This window comes from Lactuca sativa, chromosome 6, assembly GCF_002870075.4.
Source record: "Lactuca sativa cultivar Salinas chromosome 6, Lsat_Salinas_v11, whole genome shotgun sequence".
Classification (NCBI taxonomy): domain Eukaryota; kingdom Viridiplantae; phylum Streptophyta; class Magnoliopsida; order Asterales; family Asteraceae; genus Lactuca; species Lactuca sativa.
The window spans coordinates 132,640,623-132,658,046 of NC_056628.2; the positions used below are offsets into that span (position 1 = coordinate 132,640,623).

Genomic DNA, 17,424 nt, shown 5'->3' on the forward strand with positions numbered 1-17,424 from the left:
CCTGTTCCCCCGCCCCAGTCTCCGCCCCCGGAATGTTCAATGTTCCTACCCCCGCTCCCGCCCCCGGCCGCGAATCCCCTTTATTACCCACGCCCCCGCCCCCGTTCCCACGCCCCCGATTGATTTTGGGCTACATTTTTTTGGGCTAAAAGAAGTTGTTATTTAGGCTACAATAAGTTATTTTTTAGATAACAAATAATTATTTACAACAAAATTTTATATGTTAAAAATAAAAAGTTATGGCATTTTAAAAAATTATACTAACAACTTAAAAACATGTTTTTTGATGAATTTTGGAAGCTCAAAATCAAGTTATTGTTTATTATATTTATATAATTAATATATGTAAATATATGTGTAATTTGTTAACGGGGTCCCCATGGGGATTTCGGGACAGGATTGCCTACACCCGCCCTCGCCCCCGAAATTACAACGGGGGTTAACCTTGCCCCCACCCCCGTCCCCGCCCCCGAATTTTTTTTAAAAAATCCCCCAAACGGGACGGGGTCCCTACGGAAACGGGTTTCCACGGGATTTTTTGACATCCCTAGGTTGAAAATCTCAATACCACCGGTTAATTTTAAGTTGGGTTCGGATTGAATTGATGGGTTGAATGGCTTTTGAGGGGATCTAGTATAGTCTAATCAAATGATGCAATTACCATGACATCATTCAGAACGTCGTTTACCCTTTCGGAATTTCATATACCCACAACGGTTTCTTCACGACACCGTGCCACAAACGTTTCTTCAAAAGATTACAAAAAACAAAGACTTATTACATTCACAACTGCTAAATGCCCATTTAACTTGGTGCTATATAAACTGAGACGTGATCTATACACCCTCGTCTAATTATCACCATTTTACCAACAGATTTGAGTGCTGTGAGCAAGAAGAAAGAGATGATGGGTGATATGACTAATTTAGGGTCTCTAATGGCTGCCGTAATGTTCGTTTGGGCAATATTCGGGCAACTGTTTCCACAAAAGTTCCAAACCGATGTCATGAAATACGTTAACAAAGTGGTTAGCTATGTGTACCCTTATGTCGAAATCACTTTTCATGAATACCAAGCAGACAGCTGGTTCGAGCGAAGCAAAGCCTTTGTTTCCATTGAACGTTACCTCAGCACCAACTCCTCCAACAGAGCCAAAAGGCTCAAAGCGAACGTGGTCAAAGACTGTGAATCCGTCGTTCTGAGTATGGACGACTACGAAGAGGTCACAGACGAGTTCCAAGGCATCAAGATCTGGTGGACGTCGAGTAAAAGCATCCCAAAACAGCAGGCTCTCTTTTCGTATCGAGGCGAGGAGGAGAAGCGGTATTACAGGCTCACATGTAAAAGAGAGCACCGAGATATCATCACTAAAGTTTACTTGCAGCATGTGCTCGATGAAGGAAAGGCGATTGCAGTGAAAACAAGGCAACGAAAGCTGTATACTAACAACAAGAGTGAGAACTGGTCTGGTTACAAGAGGAATATGTGGAGCCACATCATATTCGAGCACCCTTCCACATTCGACACTCTTGCAATGGACCCGAAAAAGAAGAAAGAGATTTTAGATGATCTTATGATGTTCAGCAAGTCGAAAGACTACTACAAGAAGGTGGGCAAGTCATGGAAGCGAGGATATCTTCTTCATGGCCCGCCAGGAACCGGAAAGTCTAGCATGATTGCTGCCATGGCTAACCTTCTGGAATACGACATCTATGATCTTGAATTAACCTCCGTGAAAGATAACACGGACTTGAGGAAGCTACTCATCGAAACATCAAGTAAGTCTATAATTGTGATCGAGGATATCGACTGTTCACTTGATTTAACTGGTCAGCGAAAGGAGAAAAAAGAAGAGAGTAAAGAGGAGGAGAAGGATCCAGTTCGCAAGGCCGAGGAGGAAAAGGATAAGAAGAATAAGGGAAGTGAAGTGACTTTATCCGGGCTTCTGAACTTCATTGATGGGCTATGGTCGGCTTGTGGGAGTGAGAGACTGATCGTGTTCACAACAAACTTTGTTGAAAAGCTTGATCCTGCTCTGATTAGGAGAGGAAGGATGGATAAGCATATCGAGCTTTCCTATTGTTGTTTTGAAACATTCAAGGTGCTTGCAAAGAACTATTTGGATCTTGAATCACACGACTTGTTTTCAACCATCAGTCGACTCTTGGAGGAGACCAAGATGACTCCAGCTGATGTTGCGGAGAATTTGATGCCAAAGTCTTTTGAGGAGAATGCTGAGAGTTGCTTGAACAAGTTGATCCAATCTCTGGAGAATGCAAAAGAAGAAGCAAGGCTGAAATCTATGGAGGATGCCAGGATAAAAGCTGAAGAAGAAGCAGCTAAGAAGATTGAACAACATGGCGAGAAGGTACAAGAGACTGATGCAAAGTTAGGTGATGGAGGACGAAAGAAGTCTGACCAGGATACTGAAAACGGTGTCTTGACTGAATAGTATAGTATGGCCCTATCCTTTTCGCTTTGTGCTTTTCACTTCCAAGTAGTCAAGTGTGGTCGGTGTTTGAAGATATGAATCAGATTTAAACTATATACCTATTATATTAAGATTTCATGCATTGTGTTGAATGTATTAATTAACTATATCTTAATTTGTAATGTGCATGGGAGTCACTGCAATCCCAAAATGATATTTATCATTCTTATATTTAAAATATTTTATAAAATATTATTTTTCATCTATCTATTTTTTAAAATTTTCATTTTTGACCGTTGATTTTGAATTTTAGAAAATATCATTCACACCTCTATTATTTTGTATATTTTTTGCTATATCATACACATAATCTGTTTCTTTCTTAACAATTTCCGTTCGTTTATTTAAAAAAAAAAATACTCGTATATATATATATATATATATATATATATATATATATATATATATATATATATATATATATATATATATATATATTTGCAGTGCTTAGCTTCCATTCGTTAATTTAAAAAAAAAACATTACTTTTTTTTATATACATGTAATTATAAATACGAGTTTGCGATCTTCAACACAATAAAACAAAAAGACTCATGTGCCGACAACTTCTATGTCGACTACATCAGTCATTGCTACAACTTAAGATATCCTAATAACATCATGTTATAGGGTAGCCCAATTTTTTTTTCTAATGTATCTATGTTGACGTCGTCGTCATAAATTAGGCGGGAATGAAAAGGATTTAGTGCGGTTTTCTAAAAACTTATACCGACGACATGTTGTCGCTGTTGTTGGTTACAAAAATATAATTTCTTTTATTTATAATTCATGTGGTAGAAAAAAAAAAAAAAACTAGATAAAATTTCAAAAATGGTCCCTCTACTAAATCCTGACTTTTAGGTTTTGACCCAAACCCTGACTTTTTTGTATTGGTGGTCCTTTTGGGCTAGTTTCGTTATGTATTTAGCCCCTCTAAATATTTAAATGCATGTTATGCCCTTCTTGTATATATTTCCCATTTTCTGAAAAAGATTTAATACTTATTAAATAAATTTTATAATTAAAAATAAAAGAGCTTACCTCTGTGTGTGTCTCTCTTTGTCTCTCTTCCTTTTTCTTAGAAACATGCAACGAAAATCGATGGATCTTTGCCCTCTCTCTCTCTCTCTCTGTATATATATATATATATATATATATATATATATATATATATATATATATATATATATATTTCTCTCTTAGAACCTACAACTAAAATCGATGGAGCTTTCTAAGTCTTTCTTGTGCATCTAATTTCCCATTTAACACTCTAAAATACACAGAGCAAACTCTTCAATCAAGTCTGGTAGCACCTGGTTCCTGGTATGTAAAATTTATCTAAGTGTTTTGCATTTTTAGCCTTGGACTCGGCGAGTTGTAGGCCCGACTCGCCGAGTAGAGACGGGATTTGGAACACGTTTAAGTTGGCGACTCAGCGAGTCCATATTCTAGACTCGGCGAGTCCCCGCTGTCTGATGAAACCCTAAATTTCAAGGGTTTACACCCTATTTAAACCAACCTTATGCGCCCCAACCTCGCCCCCTTCACCCTCAGAGCTCCCTATATCGTCCAACCCTTGTTCCTTGTGAGATTGAAGTGTTTTGGTGTGTTTCTTGAAGATTTTGAGAGAAGAGAAGAGTAGATCAAGAAGAGAAGAAGGAGGCAAGACATCTTGGTGTTATTTCAAGTGATTCCCTTGAGGTATAACTCAGTTTCCCTCCGTTTTCATGCTTGCAGTCCCTTATAGCTCCATTAAAGTCCTCTTCGAGCCATTTCCAAGCTTGGGTATGATTTAGGATCTATAATAAGTCGATTAGCCTTTAGATCTAGGCATGATTGAGCTCCAGGAGCTCAGATCTACTGCCTTTATGCAGCCATATTGCATGAAAGCCCTAGATCTACTCTTTTAGTGCATTTTGAGCCCTAAAACCTTCATTGGTGTTTATTTACACGTAAAGTTGGAAACTTTACGTGTTAATCAAGCCCTAGAAACCCATACCTATGTATGGCATGAGCTGGATTCGAGCAAAATCGACTATATAGTATTTGCATGTGAAAGACTCGGCGAGTCGTTCATCGGACTCGGCGAGTCGAGTCGCGAGTCCCCGAGTTTTCCCCCTTTTCGTGTTTGCAGAGTGGAGTAGTGAGTCATGGGGTGTGACTCAGTGAGTCGGAAGCCAAACTCACCCATGAAGGAACTCGGCAACTCAATGCCTTGACTCGGCAAGTTCAAGGCAATCTTCGGCCTCAAGAACAGACTCGGCGAGTTGTTCATACAACTCAGCGAATCTCAGCATAAAGTGTTCTTCGGATGAAGATGAACTCAACGAGTTGTTCATACAACTCGGCGAGTAGGATGAAGGACTATTGGACCTTGGTTTAGAAGGAAAACTCGTCAAGTCAATGCCTAACTTGACGAGTAGAGACGGGATTATGGTCAGAAAAAGGGATAGGGACTCGGCGAGTTGGCAGGCCAACTCGGCGAGTCGGGTCAACTAGAAGTTGACTTTGACTTTGACTATTGGCTTGGTTAGGGGTAACTGGTCATTCTACCCTGAGGTCGATTAGCAGTATTTGACTAAGTGTTTTGTGGGGATTATAGCCGGAGGATTTCCGGGGCAGTAGCTGCAAAAGACAGTCAGTTCCCACACAGATCAGCAGCTACTTTGAGGTGAGTTACCTTCCAGTAGCGGTGGGTCTACGGCCACAATGCCGACCCACCAGTAGGAGTTGTATGATAGATGATTGTCTCTGTGATATTCATCTAGGGTTGCTACTACCTGTGATATGTTATTATGCTAGTATTATATGATGCTATGTGCTAGTAACAGTAAGGGGGAGGTAGTCCCCCAGATTACCGGTCGATAGGGCCGAAGGGGTGGTCATGCCCAACCATGCTAGATAGATTTTGTGATATATGTGTTATGTGGTAGTAGTAGGGGGTGAAATATTCTCCAGTACCCGGTCGAGAGGACCGAAGGGGAGACCAGCACCCAGATATGCTAGTCAGTATCCGGTCGATAGGACCAAAGGGGAGGCAAGCTCCCAGATATACTGGTCAGTATCCGGTCGAGAGGACCGAAGGGGAGGCCAGCTCCCAGATATACTAGACAGTATCCGGTCGAGAGGACCGAAGGGGTAGGTCGGGCACCCAGATATGCCTGACAATATATGTATGTTATGTGATTGTATGGTATGTGGTATGTTGGGGGAACTCACTAAGCTTCGTGCTTACAGTTTTGGTTTCAGGTACCACTTCTTCAAAGGGGAAGGAGCTGGCCCGGTAGCAGCCCATCACACACATGCCTTGTATTCCACACTATGAGATCCTCCTAGGAATTTGTACTCTGACATTATTATGTTTTATAAAAATGTTTTTTTCAAGACATGCGATAACTTTTATGAAATGATGATTGGTGAACGTTTTATTTCTAATGTTTGCTAAGTATATGTTTTAAAAATGAAATTTTTGGCTCGTATTTTTGAGACGTTACAAGTCTTCTTCGGTCAAATCAAGAACCTCATGGCTAAATACAGATCCATTGGCATACACAATAATAACAATAATACTACATGAGAATAGCATGATGCCAAGTTTGTCCAGGATTACAGCTTCGAAAGATCCCACATTATCACCCTTCTTGACGAGCTCAATATGGGTGATGATTTCCATAGTACCTTTGTTAATATTGTTAGGAATGTTAAAACCTGGAAGAAAGAGGTATGAGATGCATCGAGACTAGTGTTGTCGGGTGGAACAATTGTATACATCGGAGCCACAAGTCCAACATGCATAGGAGCTCTGACCTTATACTTGGCAACTTCTTCACTGACTTCCTTCAAGTCTCCCTTTGTGAAGATTAGGCTAACACTCCCAACAAATAAAGTGGTTAGATTATGGGAAGCCTTGTTTCCAGTTTTCTCAAAATGCATCCTGATTGAGCGCAATTTGATATAACCTCTGGTGAGCCTCCTTTCGTCTTTCTTCTTCTCCATTACAAGCCTAGAAGCCTCCATAGTCGTGACTCATAATTTCCTTTGGCATTTGGTTTCGAATCCGGGGAAAAACAAATAATCACGATTAAGGGAAGAACGAGGGATATGGAAACCCGTTTTCTTGCGAGCTAGATTTATACTTCATATGTAAGGTGACGATTTCACGTTATGTCTTCGGACTACTAGCTATTGGGACAGCACCACCAGTAGTGGTAGAACGGAGTGTTTTGTTCTCATTTTCCTCCTGTGATGGTTGGTTATGGAATGGTGTTTTGAGGATGGGGATTAGTAAATTTATATTTTTCACCTCGAATGTGTATGAGGTGTTTTTCCTTCAAGTGCAAATTTTAGTGGGTGTGTTTGTATGTTTGTCCTTCAGTTGTAGGTTTAGAAGGGGAAGAATAGTGATGGTTTAAGAGAGAACGCCACCTTCAGCTCTACAATGGAAATAGAAATGGAAAAAAGGGAAATGAAATGAGAGGATGTGAGGTGTTTAGGTGATGAGAGAGAGAGAGAGAGAGAGAGAGAGAGAGAGAGTTGGGCCCTTTTTATTTTTAGTTATAAAAATCATTTAATAACTATTAAATCTTTTAAGAAAATGGGACATAAATATCAAAACGAGAATAACTGTCATTTCAATATTCAAAGGGATCAAATACACAATAAAACTAGCTCAAAAGGACCACAAATCCAAAAAGTTAATGTTTGGACTAAAACTCAGAAACAATGCATACCATAGGGACCATTTTTGCAGTTTTGTCAAAAAACTATGTCATTTGTGGAAAGCTGTCCAGATGACCTACCTTCGGTATAAAAGATAAGTGATATGTGTGTACTTTATCCTGACGGCATGTCGTAGGCACTAATGTTTTTTTATTTACTACATAGGGTTTAATCTCACAGAACATGTCAATCGAACCTCATTTGTAGCGCTACACCCCTTATTTCCCTCCTGATCTCTCTAATGTTGATTCTCTACCTACGAAACCTCCGACCACTAACCTTCAACGCAGACCTCATGTAACTTGTAGGTCACTCCTTCTTTTCCGATTTCGTTACTTTTTCGATTGGAATTTGAGATTTTCATGTTTTTTTTTTTTCTATTTTTGCTTTGTTTCCCGGTAAGGAAGTTACTGGAGTACCACCAACAATGATGTAACACATTGTTCCGAATCTTTACCCGTCTGAGTGTCGGTAATGGGATACGGAGGATCCGAGCATTTGGTGTTAGTGTTGGAGTCAACAGTATTTTGGTAAATTGGCAGCGGGTCTTTATGGAATTTGGATTTTTGTTTGGGGAGCTTTGAGTCAAGTATTAGTTGATAATAGTGTAAAGCTTCTAAATACCAATTCATGGATATATGGATCGTCGGAATTGGATTTATAACAAAGGAGTTATGGCCTTCGGAAGAATCCAACGTTTCAGGAAAAAAACCTTTGTACGCGGGGCATACATGGGAAGTACCGGGGGGGGGGGTACTTGTTAGAAGCTATGTATGTTGGGCATTCCTGGGAGTACGTTGGGCGTAGGAAGATGAAGGATCAGGAAGTTGGGAAGAGTACACTAAGTGTACTAGGCATACGTGGGGCGTACTCCAAAATCATGAAAATCCCTATTTTAGGGTTGTGGATCCTATTTAAGCTCCTGATATCATAACCTAACCCTAATATATTCAGTCTCCATCCCTCTAAAGCCTAGAAATCTGATGGGTTTTGAGCACTACAACAATCCTATGGTGCACATGCAACCCTAATGCTTTGGATCTAGGTTTTCTCAAGTTATACATGCAATATTAAATTATCCAAAGCATGAACCCGAACTAGCTTACAATTCTCAAAAATTATAACATGAAACAAAGTTAAATGAATACGTTTTCTTGTAGCTAGTGATCTTCAACCTCTGAGAGCTTAGTACCTCAAATGTGATACCTCTAATAAGTCACAAACACCAACAAACAATGGAGGACTATGAGAGGGAGTTTAGGAAGTACTAAAATCAACTAGGGTTTCTATCTTAGAAGCATAGGGCTGATTTTGGGAGTGCTAGGGGTCCCTTATATAGCTGAGCTGCTAGGGTTTCAGTCAAAACCCTAATCTGATTGCTTAGACCTTAAGCAGTCCAATAGATCCTTCCATAAGGCCCTTATGGACGAATTCATCTATGGGCATCCATAGAGTTTGTCCATCCCTTCTATTAGGAGTCCATAACCCATCTTGCAATTAACAGTTAATTACAATATCAATCCCCTTAATTTAATTTGTCTCTTTTGATCACTAAATTATTTCTCAATTAATTCTTGATCAATACTAAATAAATAATATGATTTCTTAATTAATATATTATTCTTATAATATATTACTAATTCACAATTAACCTCTTTCTCTATTATTCATCCTATCAAATTGCTATGGTGAAGGCAACCCAAAAGGACCATGCTAGTATCGGGTCAAGTAAATACCAATTATAGTTATGGGCTTAGACACCTAATCCAACAGTCTCCCACTTGGATAAGTCTAATAACTATAACTGCCAATGAAACTTCAAAATCCGATTAGCAATCGTAGCTCTCAAAAGCCGCTGTCGAACTCTGATCTAATCAATGACACGTCCTTTATATAAGGGATCATACAGTCCTCTGTTCTTCAAGATATCATGTGGACAAAGACATGGAACATAGTTATACTAATTGTCCAACAGTTTGTTTCCCGATTTCTGATTTGTTTGACATAGAACTTAATTGAACACATCAATTCAGTCCTGACCAGGCCCAACACATAGGTCAACACAAAATCATAGAGGGGCCCAAGATATCGTTTTTAATCCTCGTAGGATAAAATGAATAGATAAACTTCGAATTATATGATTGTACTAACTACTTGTTAAATCATACATAATAATACGTTTTATAACATCAAGTTACTGGTGCGTTCTCGTATTATAAATGCACAATCAACTTGTAATCAACAACTCATATATCTTGGTTTGAAGACTATACGTTATTATTGTCTCGCAATCACTTGTGATAAATTCCATGAAGTAATTCATGTGAGCATGAGTTTAATCCAATACTCAAATCTTATTTCAGGAGCACTGATGAACGTTGCAACAAACTTTTGCTATGTCTAAACACCTTAGACAATCTACAAGCCAATTCATAACAGTCTAAAATGTATTAGACATAACAAAAGTTTGTTGCAACATTCATGAGTGCTTATGAATAAGATTTGAGCATTGGATTAGACCCACACTCACTTGGATCGCTTCTTGGATTTTATCACGAGTGATTGGTGAGACGAGAATATCTTATATTCTTGAAACCGAGATGTGTAAGTTGTATTCTGCAAGTTGGTTGCACAATGATAATATGTAAACGCACCAGTAACTTGGTGTTATAAAACATATTGTTGTGTGTGATTTGATGAGTAGGTACAAGCGAGTATTTGAGTCGAAGTTTATCCGTTCCTTTTACCTAAAGTGGGATAAAAGCGATATCTGTGGGGCCCTCGATGATTTAGGGATGACACCCTAAGCGCTTGTCTAAGCCGGGACTAAGTTGATGTGTTCAATTGTAGTCTGCTGTCAGTCGTCATAAATCGGAAACCGGGAAACAACATATGAACAGAGAGTATGATTAAATCCATGTCTCAATTCATACAATGTCTAGAATGAAGGAATATGTGATCCCTTATCTAAAGGACACTTTTCTAATAAGATCAGAGTTCGACAACGGTTTTTGAAAACTACGATTGCTGATCAGGTTCCGAAGTCATATACAATAGTTATTAGAGTTATCCAAGTGGGAGATTATTGGATTAAGTGTCTAAGCCCATAACTATTTTGGTATGTACTTGACCCGATTGTGAGCATAGTCCTTTTGGGTTGCCTTCACCATAGCAACTGATAGGATGAACTAAGGAGAAAAATGATTAATTATGATTTATTAATATATTATATGAATAATATATTAAAATAGAAATCATATTGTTTAATTAATATTAGTTAAGAATTAATACGAATTAATTTTGTGGCTAAAAGAGATTAATGAAATAAAGAGGACTGATATTGCAACTATATGATAGTTACAATTGGGCTATGGATTCCTAATGGAAAGCGGATTGGACGAAATCTATCGGAAGCCCATTTGAATTTCGTCTAAGGGCTTTCTAGAGGGATTCCATGGGTTCTTTAAGGCCTAAACAGAGAATTAGAGTTTCACCTGAAACCGTAACAGCCCACACAAGTATAAAAGCACCCCTAAGGCTCCCAAAAACTTGGCTAACACTTCTAAGAGAACCCTAGACGTTTTTGGAGCCTCCTCCTTCTTCTCCTAAGTCATCTTGTTGCTCATGGTGTTTGTGACTCTATTAAATGTGCAATATTTGAGGCACTAAGTTTTCAAGAGTCAAGATCAAGGAGATTTGTGATTGTTATTGATACATAACAATCAAGGTAGGATCTAAACCTTTTTTATTATGATAATATCGATTATTATATGCTAGATGTAGGGTTTATGAGCTTTGGATAATTATTGCATGTTCATTAGACAAACTAGATCCAAAGCTTTAGGGTTTGCATATACACCATAGGATTGATGTTGTGCTCATAACCCATCAAAAAGCACAATCCTAATTCATAAATACAAATAAATTGTTCAAAAAACATTAAAAATGTTTAGTTTCACAATGATTTTAGAGAGTGACCAGTATTATCGTCACTAAAAAAATGAAAATTAAGTTTGAATTTTAATAAACATAGATAATAATAATGCAACATTATAATTTATAAATTATTACTTTGATTAATAAATGATAATATTCAAATAATTATTAAATTAAATTTATATAATAAAGTTAAATGGATTAACCGATTGAAAATGAGTTGATAATTTTTATCAAACCTAACCTATTTAATTAAATGGGTTACACAAATTAACTCATTTATATTAAATGGGATGAAAATGTGAATCCAACCCATTAATTTTAGGTTGGGTTAGGTTGAATTGATGGGTTCCATTTTTAGGGGATCTAGTATAGTCTAATTGAATGATGCAATTACCATGACATCATTCAGCAACGTCGTGTACCCTTTCGGAATTTCATATATCTACAACGGTTTCTTCACGACACCGTGCCATAAACGTTTCTTCAAAAGATTACAAAAAACAAAGACTTATTACATTCACAATTGCTAAATGCCATTTAACTTGGTTTTGGTGCTATATAAACTAAGACGTGATCTATACACCCCTCGTCTAATTATCACCATTTTACCAACAGATTTGAGTGACCTGTGAGGCTGTGAGCAAGAAGAAAGAGATGATGGGGGATATGACTCATTTAGGGTCTCTAATGGCTGCCGTAATGTTCGTTTGGGCAATATTCGGGCAACTGTTTCCACAAAAGTTCCAAACCGATGTCATGAAATACGTTAACAAAGTGGTTAGCTATGTGTACCCTTATGTCGAAATCACTTTTCATGAATACCAAGCAGACAGCTGGTTCGAGCGAAGCAAAGCCTTCGTTTCCATTGAACGTTACCTCAGCACCAACTCCTCCAACAGAGCCAAAAGGCTCAAAGCAAACGTGGTCAAAGACTGTGAATCCGTCGTTCTGAGTATGGACGACTACGAAGAGGTCACAGACGAGTTCAGAGGCATCAAGATCTGGTGGACGTCGAGTAAAAGCATCCCAAAACAGCAGGCTCTCTTTTCCTATCGAGGCGAGGAGGAGAAGCGGTATTACAGGCTGACATGTAAAAGAGAACACCGAGATATCATCACTAAAGTTTACTTGCAGCATGTGCTCGATGAAGGAAAGGCTATTGCAGTGAAAACAAGGCAACGAAAGCTCTATACTAACAACAAGAGTCAGAAATGGTCTGGTTACAGGAGGACTATGTGGAGCCATATCATATTCGAGCACCCTTCCACATTCGACACTCTTGCAATGGACCCGAAAAAGAAGAAAGAGATTTTGGATGATCTTATGAAGTTCAGCAAGTCGAAAGACTACTACAAGAAGGTGGGCAAGTCATGGAAGCGAGGATATCTTCTTTATGGCCCACCAGGAACTGGAAAGTCTAGCATGATTGCTGCATGGCCAACCTTCTGGAATACGACATCTATGATCTTGAATTAACCTCCGTGAAAGATAACACGGACTTGAGGAAGCTACTCATCGAAACATCAAATAAGTCTATAATTGTGATTGAGGACATCGACTGTTCACTTGATTTAACTGGTCAGCGAAAGGAGGAAAAAGAAGAGAGTAAAGAGGAGGAGAAGGATCCAGTTCGCAAGGCCGAGGAGGAAAAGGATAAGAAGAATAAGGGAAGTGAAGTGACTTTATCCGGGCTTCTGAACTTCATTGATGGGCTATGGTCGGCTTGTGGGAGTGAGAGACTGATCGTGTTCACAACAAACTTTGTTGAAAAGCTTGACCCTGCTCTGATTAGGAGAGGAAGGATGGATAAGCATATCGAGCTTTCCTATTGTTGTTTCGAAACATTCAAAGTGCTCGCAAAGAACTATTTGGATCTTGAATCTCACGAGCTGTTTTCAACCATCAGTCGACTCTTGGAGGAGACCAAGATGACTCCAGCTGATGTTGCGGAGAATTTGATGCCAAAGTCATTTGAAGAGAATGCTGAGAGTTGCTTGAACAAGTTGATCCAATCTCTGGAGAATGCAAAAGAAGAAGCAAGGCTGAAAGCTGTGGAGGATGCCAGGATCAAAGCTGAGGAAGAAGCAGCTAAGAAGATTGAAGAAAATGGTGAGAAGGTACAAGAGACTGATGCAAAGTTAGGTGATGGAGAAGGAAAGAAGTCTAACCAGGATACTGAAATTGTACAAGTTGGCGATGGAAAAGAAAACGGTGTCTTGACTGCATAGTATAGTATGGCCAACCATAGCTGTCAGCTTTGTTAATTGTATCTCTGTATTGCTATATCCTTTTCGCTTACAAGTAAGTAGTCAAATGAAATTAGTCAAAAGTCAAGTGTCGTCGGTGTTTGAGGATATGAATCGAATTTAAACTATATACTATTATATTAAGATTTCATGTATGTTGAATGTATTAATAAATAAAGTTTATTGAGCTTTTTCTTTCAAAAAAAAACTATATATTTATTTGTAATATGCATGGCAGTCACTGCAATCTCAAAATGATATTTTTCATTCTTATTTTTAAAATATTATATAAAATATTATTTTTCATCTTTCTATTTTTTAAAATTTTCAATGTGACCATTTTGATTTTGAATTTAAGAAAATATCACTCTCACCTCTATTATTTTGTATATTTTTTGTTATATATTCATAGTAAACATAATCTGGTTTTTTTACGATTTCCGTTTGTTTATCCTAAAAATATATTTATTTATTTTTATATATATGTCTGTATAAATTTACAGTGTTTAACTTCCGTTCATTAATTTAAAAAAAAAAACAAAAATTATTTTTTTATATACATGTAGTTATAAATTCGAGTTTGCGACTTGGGCACAAAAAAAGACTCATGTGCCAACAACTTCTATATATGTCGACAACATCGGTCGTTGCTACAACTTAAGCTATCCCACCAACTTCTATATATATGGCTTGATGTATCTATGTCGACAACTTGTCGTCGTCATAAACTAAGCGGGAATGAAAAGGGTTTGTGCAGTTTTCTGAAAACTTATGCCGACGACATGTGGTCGCTATTGTTTACAAAAATATAATTTCTATTATTTATAAATCATGTTGTAGAAAAAAAAAAAAAAAAACTAGACAAGTTTTCAAAAATGGTCTCTGTGGTATGCATTTTTTATAAGTTTTGGTCCAAACCCCGACTTTTTATATTGATGGTCCTTTTGAGTTAGTTTTGTTGTGTATTTAGCCCCTCCAAATATTGAAATGCATGTTATGCTCTTCTTGTAGTTATTTCTCATTTTCTGAAAAAGATTTACTACTTATTAAATAAATTTTATAATTAAAAATAAAAGGGTTCACCTCTGTATGTGTGTGTGTGTCTCGGTCGCTCTTCCTTTCTCTTAGAAACATGTAACAAAAATCGATGGATCTTTGATTTCTCTCTCTCTCTCTCTCTCTCTCTCTCTCTCTCTCTCTCTCTCTCTCTCTCTCTCTCTTAGAACCTACAACTAAAATCGATGGAGCTTTCTAAGTCTTTCTTGTGCATCTAATTTCCCATTTAACACTCTAAAACACACAGAGCAAACTTTTCAATCAAGTCTTCTTCGGTCAAATCAAGAACCTCATGGCGAAATACAGATCCATTGTCATACACAGTAACAACAATAAGACCATATGAGAATAGCATGATGCCAAGTTTGTCCAGGAGTACAGCTTCGAAAGATCCCACATTATCACCCTTCTTGATGAGCTCAATATGGGTGGTGATTTCCACAATACCTTTGTTAATCTTGTTGGGAATGTTAAGAACCTAGAAGAAAGAGGTATGAGATGAATCGAGACTAGTGTTGTCGGGTGGAACAACCGTATCCATCGGAGCCACAAGTCCAACATGCATAGGAGCTCCGACCTTATACTTGGCAACTTCTTCACTGACTTCTTTCAAGTCTCTCTTTGTGAAGATTAGGCCAACACTCCCAACAAATAAAAGGATTAGAATCTGGGAAGCCTTGCTTCCAGTTTTCTTGAAATACATCCTGGTTGAGAGCAATTTGATATAACCTCCGGTAAGCCTCCTTTCGCCTTTCTTCTTCTCCGTTACAAACTTAGAAGCCTCCATAGTCGTGACTCCTAATTTCCTTTGGGATTTGGTTTCGAATCTTGGGAAAAAAACGATTAAGGGAAGAACGAGGGATATGGAAACCCGTTTTCTTGCAAGCTGGATTTATGCTTCATATATGAGGTGACGATTTCACTTCATGTCTTCGGACTACTAGCTATTGGGTCAGCACCACCGGTGGTGGTAGAATGGAGTGTTGTGTTCTCCGTTTCCTCCGGTGATACTAGTTAGGAGTTTACCTCTTTATGTAGCATACAATTGACATAAACAACATAGAATACTAATTAGGAGTTTACCACTTTATGTAGCTTGTAGAACTTGTTGTATTTGGCCTTTAACAACTTAGCATCCCAAGTGTGATGCCTCAAATGGTTCACAACAAACCCTTGAACAATTGGATTACTTGAGAGAGGTTTTTAGGCAAACAAGTCGGCTATGCTTCTCCAAGAACACATCATGTAACCGATTTTAGCCATGGGGTCTTGTATATATATGTAGGAATCCAAGAGTCATGGATTAAACACTAATCCATACTCTTGGGTTATGGTCCATGTTTCATGTGGGCTAACTCTTCATGGAACTCACATAAACTTAGTCCATCATGGATCAATAGTCGAAACCATATATATATATATATATATATATATATATATATATATATATATATATATATATATATATATCATTCATTTACATAATCGGTCCCTATTAATTTAATTAATCTCTTTTGATCACTAAATTAATTCCAAATTAATTCTTAATCAATACTACTTAAATAATATGATTCCATATTAATATATTAGAACTTATAATATATTAATAAATCATAAAGAACCTCTTACTCAAATATCTATCCACAAATTGTCCTGGTGATATGCAACCTGAATGGACCATCCTACTCTCGTGTCGAGTACATACCAATTATAGTTATGGGCTTCGACACGTAATCCAACAGTCTCCCACTTGGATAAATCTAATAACTATTATTGCGAGTATGACTCCAAAATCTTGACTAGCAATCGTACCTCTTAAAAGCTGTTGTCGAACTCTGGCCTAGTCAATGACGCGTTCATTAGATAAGGGATCATATATTCCTCCATTCTAGATATCATATGGACATGAGACATGGATTATGATCATTCTCTCTATCCATCTATTGTTTCCCGATTTCTGATTTATGACGACCGACTAATTGAACAAATCAAATCAATCCAGGCTTGGCCAAGCACTTAGGATTGTCATCACTAAATCATCGAGGGGCCCACAGACATTGCTTTTATCCCTCTAAGGGTAAAAGGAATGGATAAACTTTGACTCATATGCTTGCTTGTACTTACTCATTAAATCATACACAACAATATATTTTATGACACCAAGTTACTAGTACGTTTACATATGTCAATGTGCAACCGACTTGTAAATTACAACTCAAATGTCTTGGTTTCAAGAATATAAGATATTATCATCTCACAATCACTCGTGATAAAATCCATGAAGTGTTTCAAATAAGTGTGGGTTTAATCCAATACTCGAATCTTATTCTAGGAGTACTCATGAACACTGCAGCAAACTTGTGTTATGTCTAAAACACCTAGACAATATAAAGTCAGATTCATGACAGTCTTGCCTCAATACCTACTTCCAAAGTATGCTCAACTGTGGATGGTTTGAATAACCTAGTTATTTGGGAAGTCAAAACATGAAAAGTTAAACACAAGAATAATCGAATCCAATATGGTCTCAGAACTTATGAATATAAATAAAACAACTTTTATTTAATCACCATATTGCTTACACATTATTCATTGTATAATCTTTCAATTACTCAACTTAATACTTGAATTAAAACAATAGTTATCCCATTCTCCAAGCATTCACACTATGTTTTCATATGGTCCTTTCTTTGTGATATAGATCAATTGAACACATCTTCAATGAAACTCATTTCACAATTCCAAATCCTTATTGTAAATGTACGAATACCAAATTCTTGCCATTTACTGTAATCTGTTAGATTCTAAACTTATATGCAATGATCCTCTTGTAATTAATATGCACAAAAGTCAAAGAGACTTGGCAACAAACATTACTAAGTATTCCAATGAAGAGCAATTTCATGGAAACAAAGTCTCACATTCAAAGTACATTTCTTTAAACATCCTTCTTGCATTAAGTTTTCTAATCTTAC

At 37.5% G+C, this 17,424-nt stretch overlaps 2 protein-coding genes and 1 pseudogene across 2 annotated transcripts; 2 read left to right on the plus strand and 1 right to left on the minus strand.

Moving 5' to 3' along the window:
- The first annotated feature begins 839 nt into the window (after positions 1–839).
- Positions 840–2,573, plus strand: LOC111887522 (AAA-ATPase ASD, mitochondrial). The gene has a single exon (XM_052764711.1). It carries the CDS (start codon positions 905–907, stop codon positions 2,450–2,452), a length of 1,548 nt encoding a protein of 515 aa, XP_052620671.1. The 5' UTR covers positions 840–904; the 3' UTR covers positions 2,453–2,573.
- A 9,102-nt stretch (positions 2,574–11,675) lies between these two features.
- Positions 11,676–13,586, plus strand: LOC111887523 (AAA-ATPase ASD, mitochondrial-like; annotated as a pseudogene).
- A 1,089-nt stretch (positions 13,587–14,675) lies between these two features.
- Positions 14,676–15,236, minus strand: LOC111887534 (60S acidic ribosomal protein P0). Its single transcript, XM_023883705.1, has 2 exons — positions 14,982–15,236; positions 14,676–14,927 (listed from the first exon to the last, which is right to left on the minus strand). The coding sequence occupies exons 1-2, from the start codon at positions 15,234–15,236 to the stop codon at positions 14,676–14,678; spliced, it is 507 nt and encodes a 168-aa protein (XP_023739473.1).
- Between the last annotated feature and the right edge of the window lie 2,188 nt (positions 15,237–17,424).